Genomic DNA, 12,331 nt, shown 5'->3' with positions numbered 1-12,331 from the left:
CCCCAGAAGAGTTCCTGGATCATGAACTCATCTACCAAAGCTTAAACAGTCTGAGGTTGAACTACACGTTTATAGTCAGATATTAATGGCTGCATATCATGTTCCGGCTGCTGCAGTGGTTTAAAATCTCTATCCTTGAGGATAGAATAAGGGAACTTTTATAGCCTTCACTCAGATGCAGCTAGCATGCCAGAACTAACAGGCTAAGCATCCAGATCTTCCCAATTATTAGATGAGGGACTATTCTTCTAGGTTGAAAAGGTTTAACATTCTCCTGGTCTTCCTCTCCCCACAGGGCATGTGCACATCACAGACTTCAACATTGCTGCTCTGCTGCCCAAGGAGACTCGGATCACCACCGTAGCTGGCACCAAGCCTTACATGGGTGGGTATGAGCAGCTTCACAAGTGGTTTTCATTTGTAAGAACAGATCTGGTGTTTCCGATTCTTCTAGATACCATTTGATGAAGGTCATATTCTTAAGGACTTGCACTTGGAACGGACAAATTCCTTTTTGGTTGGCTTTACCTAGGGGACTACCGATGTATGGGTCTGAAGTAAGGCAGAGCCATCTGCATTAGCAAGTTACATGGCTGGATTTTGATTCAACGGGGACATCGATCACATTCTACAAATTCTATTTTATGACCTAATCAGTTGTCTATTGATTTCTGAACAAAAGTATGAATTTAGTCAGTGGCTAATTACCTATGTCTGTGAAAGGATTTTAACATGATAGTGACCCATTTAAAAGCAATACGTACAATACGTACCTCATGCCAGAAGGAGAGATACAAAACAAATCACACAAAGGAACCAGAAATAAGTCGAGTCATAACATATAGCAAGAGTAATTTTAGTGCTGTATAAATAATATTGTGTGCATGCACAATGTGGTAAAGTTTTCAAGGTACTTCCACAGTTCTAGGATTAGCTTCAATTTTGTTTTCACAGCTATCTCATGAGTTAAGTTTTTCTTAAAATAATTTATGCCTAAGAACTGTTCCATTATGTGCATGCCTCTATTTACAGTGATATATGGAACTGATTTTTGTCTTGACAATTAAGAATTTAACAATGCAGGGCTAGGAGTCAAATAGCCCATAAAATCTACATTTAATTGTAGCAACAAATCAGCTACAAATTCTATCCTCAATTGTCAGTGCTTTGCTCTGCAGAGAAATACTGTTTTCGTAGAACTTGCTGCACCCCTATCTGCTCTGGAAAATCTAGAGATTTTCTGTTTATCAGCAGACATGTTATTCTCACAATAGTGAAATACATGCCTTTTCCATATCACTCATAAAGACTTGAGTTGATTCTCATCTGTAAAAGGAGACTGCAGGTTCATTTCCCAGCCGCCCAAACCCAAATAAACACATAAAAAACATATTAATTACAACACTGTTTGACCAATGGCTCAGGTATATTACTAGCTAGCTCTTACATCTTATATTAATCCATTTCTCTTCATAGGTGTATTGCCATGAGGTTGTGGCTTACTGGCAAGGTTCTGGCGTTCTTCTCCTTCAGCAGCTACATAGTGTCTCCTTTTGACTTCACCTACTCTTTTTCTATTTCTCTTCTAGCCTGGCTATATTTGGTCCTACCATAGGCCAAATAATAATAAAACATATCACAGTATACAGAGGGGAATTTCACATCACTCATCATCTGTTAATTCTTGATTTGATTATAATAACAGGATCTTAGCAATCAGGTTGGGGTTAGGTATCTGTCTGTCTGCTGCACTTGCTGTTTCCTAGTTGTTCATGAGGGTTTGTTGACTGTAGAGACAAGTATTAGCAGTAGAAGACAGAACTTGACTGTTTTTGGTGGGGAGGGGATAGGTGAAACTCGTGGTCCAGCTTCACAGGGGTAACCACAATGCTGGGTTACAGCTTACAAAGGAGACTCACGTCTGCATGGCTCACTGGAGATGCCAGCAGTTGCAGCACAGGCTAACGGCTCCAGGGTATATCCTCTGTCATCAGCAGGCTTAGAAAGTCATTGGATCACTGCTGTGCAAGCTAAATTGACAAGCTCTACCAGCCCTAAGGCGGACTCACCATTGGTGCAGTAGGATGTCATGGTCCCTTTTACATGTTCAAACACAAGCAGTGCTTGCTAGGAAACAAGAGATGGAGATATGTAAGAGGCAGCCCAGTCCTCTATCCCTACCCTGAGGTGGGGAAATCCAGCCTGATGAGGTGGGTGAGTAAACTCTGAGAGACTGCTGTCAGAATTCACCACACTGGATTTTAAGACGTTTGAAGTCTTATAATAAGCAAAGGGATTAAAATTGATTAGGCCTTAATGATTGATAAGCTATCCATGGGGTGGGGTACCAACTTGTTAAAGCATGGCGTTAAACAGTGCAGGGTTACTGGCAGGCACAGGAGAAAGAAACCCACTCTCCTCTAGGCCAGCTCTCTTAGTTAGTTAGGATCTTAAAGCTGTTGATGCTGAAGGGATTCAGTAAGGGGCAGAGAATGTCATAGGAAAATGTCTGGACTTGGAAAGAAATCAAGGAAATGAACAATGCCACTTTCAATTTTTTCTTATCAGTTTTTCATTCTCTTTTCTCCACATGATGAGGGGGTGGGGGTCCCTCTTACATGAAAGGCCATCACAAGATCTTCTCTCTAAAGAACATTTGAACAACTGCGGATTTCATGGCTTTCAATGGCCAGTGGGGGAATAAATTTCTTTTGTCGCTTCTAAAATAATGGACACACAATTCAACCCATTTTTCTGCCTAAAACCCACGGCACTCTAGTTATAAAAGGACTATCCAAGCCTGCTGGTCTGTCCAGTTTATTTTCTGGGTTTCCTGGGTTTCCATATTAGAGGCTATTTTCTTGGCGCCAAATCATAAAGTGTGCATCTGGGGTTTCTAGGGATGGTTTCCATGGTGACAGAGTACTGGGAACACAACTTTCCTCTCCCAGTCCTGTTAAGTATAATATCTGTATAATCTAATTCTTTTCACAGCTGTCATTTCTGGCATCTTCATGGAACAGAACTAGGAAATTGGAATCCAGACATGAGGCCAGGCACTGTCAGCTTTCACATTTCTAGCGGGCAATTGCTAGTGTTTATTTATCCAACTCTTCCTGTGGACCAGACAATGTGTCCAATACTTTACATCCATTTAGTCATTCATTTTCCCAAAGTGCCCTATGATGCTGGCTACACTTATCGTGGTTAAGCAAAGGCAGTCTTGACACTCAGCAATTTGATGTGATCTTCACGGTAACAATTAGTCATCTTGGGATGAAAATCTTAGACTTACGTCAAGCTTTGTCTGGCTTCAGATATTGAGAGGCACAAGGGATGAAGTGTGTGCTGGGTCATTTCTACTCATGGCCCTTCAAGAGCTGAACGAGTTCTGTTTGTCCATCATGTTGGGAATGTTTCCCACTGTATTCCAAAAGAATGTACGAATGACATAGCCTATGGCTTTACCTACATCTACTTTTGTCTTTTTTAAAAAATATCTCTTTTCATGAAGAATTATGAATAGAAGCCTGCTTTTTCTTTTAAGAGTTATATTCATATAATTTAGTAAACTCTACTGGTAATTTACTAGCACATACTTTATAGTGCTGGTGTAGAATGCTAGCATAACTAGAGAGAAAGGAAGGTAGGAAGGAAGGAAGGAAGAAAGGAAGGAAATAAGGAAGGAAAAAAGGAAGGAAAAAAGGAAGGAAAAAGAAAGGAAAGAAGAAAAAAAAAAAGAAAGGAAAGAAGGAATGAGGGAAAGAAAGAAGAAGAAAGACCTGAGAAGACAGAGTCCAGGCTGAAACAACAAGATGAGGGGCGTGTCCCCCACAAGGGGCGTGTCCTCCATAAGGGGCGTGCCTTCCATAAGGGGCGTGTCCTCCATAAGCTCTTACCTTCTGCCTTCCTGTTGTAGTTGTAGCTCACTGCTCTAGCCCCTCCTTCTTCCCCATCTTAGAACTGAGAATAATCCAGATCACTTAGAAGTTCACCAGTTAAAGCTTTCTCCTTAATACAGAGGAGGTGTGTGTGTGTGTGTGTGTACGTGCGTGAACGCGCGTGCCCGTGTATGTGTGTGTGTGAGAGAGCACGAAAGTCCACTAAGAAAAAAGTGCAGAATGCTGACAAGCGAAGAAGAAAATAATTCTCGCACCAATTAATGTTTATAGATTCCTTTTGAGTGTTTTTCTGTATACAAACACATTTACCTTTTCACTTTTAGAAGGCGGATTAGACCAAATTTCTTTGATGTACATATCCATTTGATAATGTAAAGGTAGCAACAATTGCTGTCATGTTGTGAGCATCCATAATGTCTCAGGTGCTTTAAGTCTTTAATATTCATTATATCATTAAAACAGCTCCATGAGACAGATTTTACTATGATTTTTATTTTAAACATTAGGAAGTCCAACCCAGAGAGAAAATGGCATGATCATATCCCAGAACAAGTGATTGGCAGAGCATGAAATGAAATCCAAATCTAGAAGCATCGAGCCTGGAACATTTGGGGAGATGGCAGTGATAATGGTGTAATGACTGACATTTGCTAGCATGCTGTGTACATTCTAAGAACATGCCTTTGATCTCTCGCTCTAAAAACAATTCTGTAAGGCAATAACTGTGGCTGCTTCCACTTTAGAGGTGAGCAATCTGAACAGTTAGGACACAGGTCCAAGGAAAGACTATGAGCATGGTTTAAGTGAACGGTTCTTAACCTGTGTGTTGCAACCTCTTTAGGGAGAGGGATCTAATGACCCTCCAATGGGAGTCATTTATCAGACATTCTACATATCAGATATTTACATTATGATTCATAACAGTAGCAAAATGACAGGAAGTAGCAATTAGAATCATCTTATGTGGTGGTGGGGGGTCACCACAACATGAGAAATTGTATTAGAGGGTTGTATAGTGTGAATTCTAATTGGTCTTAATAATAAAAACCCAGAGACAGATATCAGGGTAAATGCTGAAAGATCAGAGAAACAGAGGGGGCAAGATCCTGTCTCCAGAAATCCTCAGACTAAATGGGGATTTCTCTATCTCTACAAGGACTTGTAGAGATAATCCTTAAGGCTAAGCTCCTGTGTCCTCCCAACATATATTCCTCTCTCCACCCAGCCATATCCCTTTCTGTCTTTACCTCCCTAGTATTAGGATTAAAGGTGTGTGACTCCCAAGTACTGGGATTAAAGGTGTGAGCCACCACCACCTGGCCCTCTTTCTCTTTGAGACTAAATCAATCTAGTGTAGCCCACAGTGGCCTTGACCTTGTAGAGATCCGTCTGCCTCTGCCTCCCCAGTGCTGGGATTAAAGATGTGTGCCCCTGCTGTCTGGCCTCTATGGCTGACTAGTGGCCAGCTCCACACTCTGATTCTCAGGCAAGTTTTGCATGTTAGAGCACAAACAAACTATCAGCACAGGGTTACAGCACTGGGAAGGTCGAGAAGCATGGCTCTAAGCCATCTGATGGCCCTGGGTCCAGGCAGTACACACACCTCTCCTGGAAACGGTGCCCTCTTCCCTCTGCCCACTTAGCCTGAGCCTTGTCCGATAGAGAACACTGCTCATTTTCCTATGTCAGGACATAAAGCCCACATTCTGCACCATGTGCTGCAGACCAGAGGGCCCCGCTGTGATGTGTGTAGTTTCTTCTGCTGTTGAACACTTGGTTGCTTCTCACTGTGAACTGTCCTTTTGTCTATGTCTTGGTTCTTAGTAGAATCATTTCCATCAACTTGATTATTTCTATGTCGTGAATATTGTCATAAAATAATGTCTTCTACCCTTGAGGATCATCGAGCGTAACTTTGGGTTTTTTAACAATATAAACAAGAGTAAGGGCCAACAAGATGGCTCAGCAGGTAAAGTGGCCCACTGTGAAGCTGATGACCTGAGCCAGACCCTTGGAACCCACAGAGTTGAAAGAAAGAAGTGACTCCTACAAGCTGTCCTCTGACCTCAACATTCACAGCATGGAATGGAATGTGCCCATGCCTGTACACACACACTCAAAAAATGGTAAATGTGTGTTGTAATTCTTAGTTGCTTCAGTTGATTCATTCACACTATATTTTTAAATGTACTGCACACAATGAACATAAAAGTTTTACCTTTTAACTAAAATTACCACTGCAGGAAAGAATTCCTGCTTACAGAGCACACATGCCAATGTCTCTCCCTGAAGGCTCATACTGGTTTCTACTCATGCTAGAAGAGCGTAACACACGTACTTCCCTGCATCCTCACCTGTGCCCAGTTATCAGGACCCCAACCTCCCCAAATGACCAGGAGAAGCGGACCTCATTGTCATGTTGGAACCCATCTTTATGACTCTATATATTGCCTGTCCATAGACTCTGCTCATTTTCTTATTCATCCCGTTTTTCTTCCCTACTTTGTGTTTCTTAGTGATTACATAAATAATCCCTGCCTGTATGAATCGGGGACATGAAATCGTAGCTCCTACTCTGCACGAATTCTTTGTCTCCTTAATTTGTTGGTTGTCAGATTCAGTTTTGGGGGCCGAGTCTTGCTGCGTTGCTCTGGCTGGTGCGGAACTTTCAATGTAGCTCAGACTTTAAACAAGAAGTAAGTCTCCTTGCTCTGTCTCCCGACTGCTGGGATTGCACACATACGCAATGAACTCCTTGTTAATATGCTCAAACTAGTCACGTTTGTGTGGAGGGTTGGGACTCAGGCCCAGGGCCTGGCTCATGAGAAGCACGGGTTCAGTCTCTCAGGTTTGCTTGTGGACCTGCTTTAGGGTTTCTGCCCTGGATGCAATTCTTAGCTAGATCTTCTTATTCCAGATCTTAGATTTGTCTACTTAGTACTTTATTTTTTTATTCATTTTTACTTAATACCAATTCTACACTACTTTCACTGGACGTATATCTAATAAGAGTCTTATGTCATTTTTGTTAGGTTATTAACTATTCAGAAATTCTGTGTAAAATCACAACCCTCCAATGCTTATATGAAAATCATTTCTCATCATCTAAATAACTTCAAATACTTATATCTGTACTCTGGGGTTTTCAGTATTAATTGCCATAGCTTTATAATATGCGGGATATAAGGTGATTTTGGTTCTTTTTCCAAAGCGTATCATTTGCACACTTTTTGAGGTCATATCTAAATATTTTTTATTATATTATAGAATTATTTGGGGGGGACCGTTTCTGACAAAAACCTAATGCCTAGGCTTTAAATTCTAAATCTGATCATCATCAAATACCCAATTAAGCATATGAATTGTAGCAAGCCTTTTAGCAATCAATGGAAATTCATTTGAAATTGCAATGAGATAAAATGGCACATGCAACAAATCAGTAATAACCCCAAGTGTGGAAAAGAGTGTTGAGCAAAAGGGGCTTTGGCTGCTGGTCTCGGTGTGAGCAGCACAGCCCTTTGGTGGGTATAGGAGTGTGAAATGCACAGCCCCATCTCCAGAACATCTACTCCTGACAACACCACTAATGATACAGGATCACAGCAGCACAGGAGTGGTCCAGACAGCATTGTTTGCAATACTCCCAAATGGAAAATAACTCCAACAGCTATCCACAATAGGGCAGGTATGTAAATCACCATGTATCCATGTAGTACTAAATTCAACAAACTGAATTGCCTAGCAATTAGGATGAATCACACACAAATATTTTTGGACTGAAAAGGTGCCATGCAAATGACTCCAGAAACTAGCATTTCATTCCAAAGGACTTGGTAGGATGTGTTCCTTTATTTTTTCTCTCTCTTTTACTTTGTTAATGTTGGCTTTATTGTAATTGCTTGAAACAAATTAAGTAAATGGTTTTGCAGTCCCTCATTTCATTAATTCGTAGCCCCGGGGAAATATATATCATATAGACAAAATTAATCTGTTGTTTAGAAATTCATATATCATTATAAAAATCAACATTATTCAATGAAAACTCAGGGTGGTGAGTTCTAGGCAGAGTGGGAAGGTTAGTTGTAGTGGGGGAGCAAGACTGTGCTTCTTGATGGGGACGATGGTTACAGAGGCACTGGCCTCTAAATAGTCGTTTATTTCTTTTATGTTTCAGATGCTTTCTGAATGTGTATATTGAAAAACTCTTTAAAAAGAAAAAAAAAGTTCCAAACAAGAGACCTCTTGTCTATTCGGAGGGAAAGCAATGCATTCCCAGTTCTGTTTGGCTCCTCTCAGGAGCAAGGGGAGTCAGGAAATCAGAGCAAAGAATCAGAGAAAGGTCCTCAGCATCTCCCATCGCCACCTGCCTGCTTGAAGGCCTAAAATGTCCCAGCACGTTTGTGTGTTGTTATGGTTTCTCTTCTTAAATGTCCATCGCGCTACCTCAGGGCTTTGCACAACATGAATGCTGGTTTAGTGAAGGAGCGCATATACAAATGCCTTCATGTTTGGAAGCAGAGCAAATAGCAGATGAAAGGCAGACTGGAGAATATAAAAAAGAACAGTCACGCCTCCTCCAAGGATGGTTTGATATGAGAGAGTCCAGGGCTTTGGTAGTGTGATACTTACTTCTTTTGGTGTTTCCTAACAACACGGTCTCTGCCATGCTTCCGAATGCCTGGATGTCTTCTTCAGTGAAGTGTTTGACACCTGTCTCCTTAGAGATGATTTGCGGTATGATACTGAAGAAGGAACACAAACCTACAGTCCATTCTATCCAGGAATAGGAACACTGCGAGGTCAGAGCTATTGTCTCCCCAGTTGCACTGGGACTTGGAACTTGAAGAAAGGATGCAGTAATGTGTGAAACATGAATTCACCGGGGCATGAGACCCACTTAGTTCTCCAGTATAGAGCCCTTAGAGCCAGTCCTGAGCGTCAGGATGTCGATATGCTACCCTTGGAATAGGAAGCTGTACACAGCAATCTAGCTAGAATTCAAGTGCACAGGTAAACAGGCCATATCCTCAGGATTTCCTTTGTCTAGTCAGTACCTTACTGCAGGAGGTGTGGCATCAACTCTGTGTAGCTTCGAACTAGGTAAACTCCTCAACTGTTATGGTCATTTGCTTCTGATTTTTTGTTTTGATTTTTTTGCAAATGCCAGACGCTGTGTTGACCTTTGGACAGGCATGAACTCATTTAATTTCTAAACTGATAAAGAATTATTTTTAGTGTTCTGATCTTGCTGGGGCAGGAATTACACTGTGCCAACTGATTTGCTCATGGGCACTGAAGTAGTAGGGGCAGTCTTTGAACCCAGCACAGGCACAGAGATAATGGTCACAAGTCTGGTGGCTTCCGTATTCACTCATCTGTGTGCTAAGTTTCTATCTACTGACTCTTGAGTGCTAGGTTCTTGACTAGACACTGTGTGGAACCTGGTGAGCAGCAGCCCTATAACTGTCCTTGCTCTGTCCTTCATGTCCCCTGCCCTAACCATCTGGATGCAAGTATATTCTTAGAAATGTATAACTAAGTGCATAAAGAAGGCATGAGGGGTCATCTCTGAAGGTACAATTGAGGCTGACTCTGGTTTCCAGTACAGCCAATTCAGAGAACTACAGTTATGAAGTATAAACCTCCCATGGTTATTGCAAAGTGTTACACTTCATTGAGTGCCCTCCCCCACCCCCCACCCCACCCCGATCTCATGCATAGTAGAAAGCTGCATTCAGCCCCTTGATGCTGCCAGGTGTTCCCATGTCAATGCATGTCTCCTCCAACTCTAAGCATTGTTTGAGATTGCCAAATGCATTCAGCTCCTTTAGTGTAGACTTTGCAGATGAAGACAGTGTGCGCCTTCAGCTTTCTTCGTCCCAGAGTTAGTGGCTCATCTGAGGACAAATAGGACCCACAGTGTAAAGGTTCTAAAAAAGAAAAGAGTTTGTCCACTAAGGTCTGCGCATGTCTGTTTGTGTTAGCTGATGAACGGGACTGCTGGGCAAGCTAAGAAATTAGAAAGTACTGCCTGCTGTGAGCAATCCACCACTGAATAATAAACAACTGTGGGAGTGTTTACACCTTCCAGGGTGCTGATTCTTCTTGGGAGGAATGTGTTGGGGAAATAGATTGATTGGCATCTCAGGGAGCGAAACTAACCTTTTCCGTGTTTTGCAGCACCTGAGATGTTCAGCTCCAGGAAAGAAACAGGCTACTCCTTTGCTGTCGACTGGTGGTCCCTGGGGGTGACAGCTTACGAGCTGCTAAGAGGCCGGGTATAGTTGAACCACATGTTCTCGTTTCGTATTATTCTAGAGAAACAATGTTTTCGAGATCTGCTTCTGTACGTCTATGTATGTGTGCCCGAGTGTGTGTTATGTACCCCACATGTGTGCAGTGCCTACAGAGGCCAGAAAAGGGCATTGGATCCCTCGAAATTGGAGTTACAGGTGAGCCCCCTGATGTGAATGCAGGAATCCAAACCCAGGTCCTTTGCAAGCAACCAGGCTCTTAACCACTAAGCCACCTCCCCAGCCCCTTCAGGTTCTGTTTCAGAATGAAAGAATGAATTATTTGCTAAGAACCAAGCAGTTTATTTGAAATCAGAAAACACCTATGCTGTCTGGTGTTAACAATACCCCTTGAGACCTCTGCACAGATTAATTCAGTGTTCTCTATGTGCTGCTGAATCTGTCAGTTAATATTAATTCTACAGAGAAGTTAATAATATGGATATCAAAAACTCCTGATAAAAGGAAATCAATAGGCCTCACTCTCTTGGGTAAATCTACGTGTGTGTTTAAAGAAAATCATTCTGCATCACTGGACAGGGCTCTAATTCAAACACCCCTCTCCATCAACGTGAGAGTTGTTGGCACCAGACAACCTGTGCCCTCTCTTGTCGGTCCCATGTCTGATGTGGCTGCTGGGTATGAGTTCCCTAGCAAGCTGCAGTAGTGGCCTTGTCAGTGAAAATATTTCTCAAGCGAGAAACTTTTCTCTAGAAAAAGATTCAGAGAAAAATAGTAAAAATTGTATTTTACGCAATTACTACAAATTAATATAGAATTCAGATATCCCCCAAAGTTTTATCGTAGTTAGTCCAGCCTACTAAAATAGTGTACTGTGAACCTGGTAGCATAGAGTATTTATTTTCTTACAGCTGGTAGAGGCTGGAAGTCCAAGTCAGAGAGTCAGAAATGCGGGGCTCTAGTGTCCTTACAACATAGAGAAAGGAAGGGGTGGAGGGATGGGGGGAAGTAAAGATGAGGAGAGCACATAAGGCAAAGGGGAGAAAGGTCTTTTAATCTTAAAATGTCAGGCTCTGCCTTTAGAACCCATTCTGTCTCAAACTGTGCCACAGTTCCTGTCTTTAAATGCCATCTCGTTGAGGGTTAGCGCTCCAACATAAGACTGTGTGTAAGAAACACATCCAGACCATGGCCTTTCTCTCTGGGTTCTCCGAAACCCACGTCCTCCTCACATGGAGCATACACTCGATATATTCCACTAGCAAAAACATTTTCTCCCCCCAGCATCATCTCTAGAGTCCCAAGACTCATCTGAATACCATCCAAATCCATTGTGGATGGGACCTAGGACATGTTTCCTCCTGGGGCAGAATTCCCATGCACCTGGGAACCTGTGAAGCCCGACAAATCACATGCTTCCAAGCTATGATGAAGGGCAGAGACATAAGTTAGACAGTTCCACCCAAGACAGACGAAAAAGAAAGCCTGAAGGGGCCCCAAATTCAAAGCAGCAGAGTCCAACCATTTCTCTTTGACTGCAAAGATGGAACAGAAGATGTTCAATTGTCTGATACCTTTCCTTCCATCTAGCCCATTGTCTGTCCCCTTTACCTCCAACAAATGGTGTCTCTGCTGGAATAATCCCACCTTCACCCCTGACTCACAAGCAGCATTTCCTTATCAATTAGTTGTTCAGCCTTATTCTTTATGTTCTCTTCAAAGTAAGTCACACCCCCGTGAGCTTGTATTTTGTCCTTTTTTAATTTTTTTCTTTTTTTGGCTTTTTTGGGTTTTTTTTGTTGTTGTTGTTGTTGTTTGCATTATTTTATACTGTGAATTGAGTCCAAACTTGCAAATTTTCAGTTTCTGCTTCTTTGTCGCTAAACAATTTTCATCTCTAACTCCCCTCTTTTTTGCGTTGTACTGTAAGTAGCCAGGTAGAGCCATGCCTCTTGCATAGTGACATTTAGGTCCTTAGGGGCAGCAGTTGTGTTGTAGATATATCAGTTGGGAAGAGACTCCACAACTCTGCAATTTGATTGGTTGTAGTTTTCTGTGATGGTCTCCATCTGTTGCAAAAAAAAAATTTCCTTGATGACAGGTGAGAGAATTATACTTAGTTGTAGGTATGAGGATAAATATTTAGACATTATGCGGGCAGTGGAGAGTATATGG

The 12,331-nt window shown here is 42.0% G+C and overlaps 1 protein-coding gene across 1 annotated transcript in view; it reads left to right on the top strand.

Moving 5' to 3' along the window:
* Stk32a (serine/threonine kinase 32A) overlaps positions 1–12,331 on the top strand; it is a 116,682-nt gene that overhangs the window by 92,574 nt on the left and 11,777 nt on the right. The window contains exons 7-8 of the mRNA XM_057788690.1: positions 296–385; positions 10,083–10,180. Of these exons, the coding sequence (XP_057644673.1) occupies positions 296–385; positions 10,083–10,180 (188 nt within the window). The remainder of the gene's footprint in view (positions 1–295; positions 386–10,082; positions 10,181–12,331) is intronic.

Source organism: Chionomys nivalis, chromosome 14, assembly GCF_950005125.1.
Source record: "Chionomys nivalis chromosome 14, mChiNiv1.1, whole genome shotgun sequence".
Taxonomy (NCBI): Eukaryota; Metazoa; Chordata; class Mammalia; order Rodentia; family Cricetidae; genus Chionomys; species Chionomys nivalis.
Note: the sequence above shows the minus strand (reverse complement) of the source record. Positions and strands in the feature narration are given on the sequence as shown.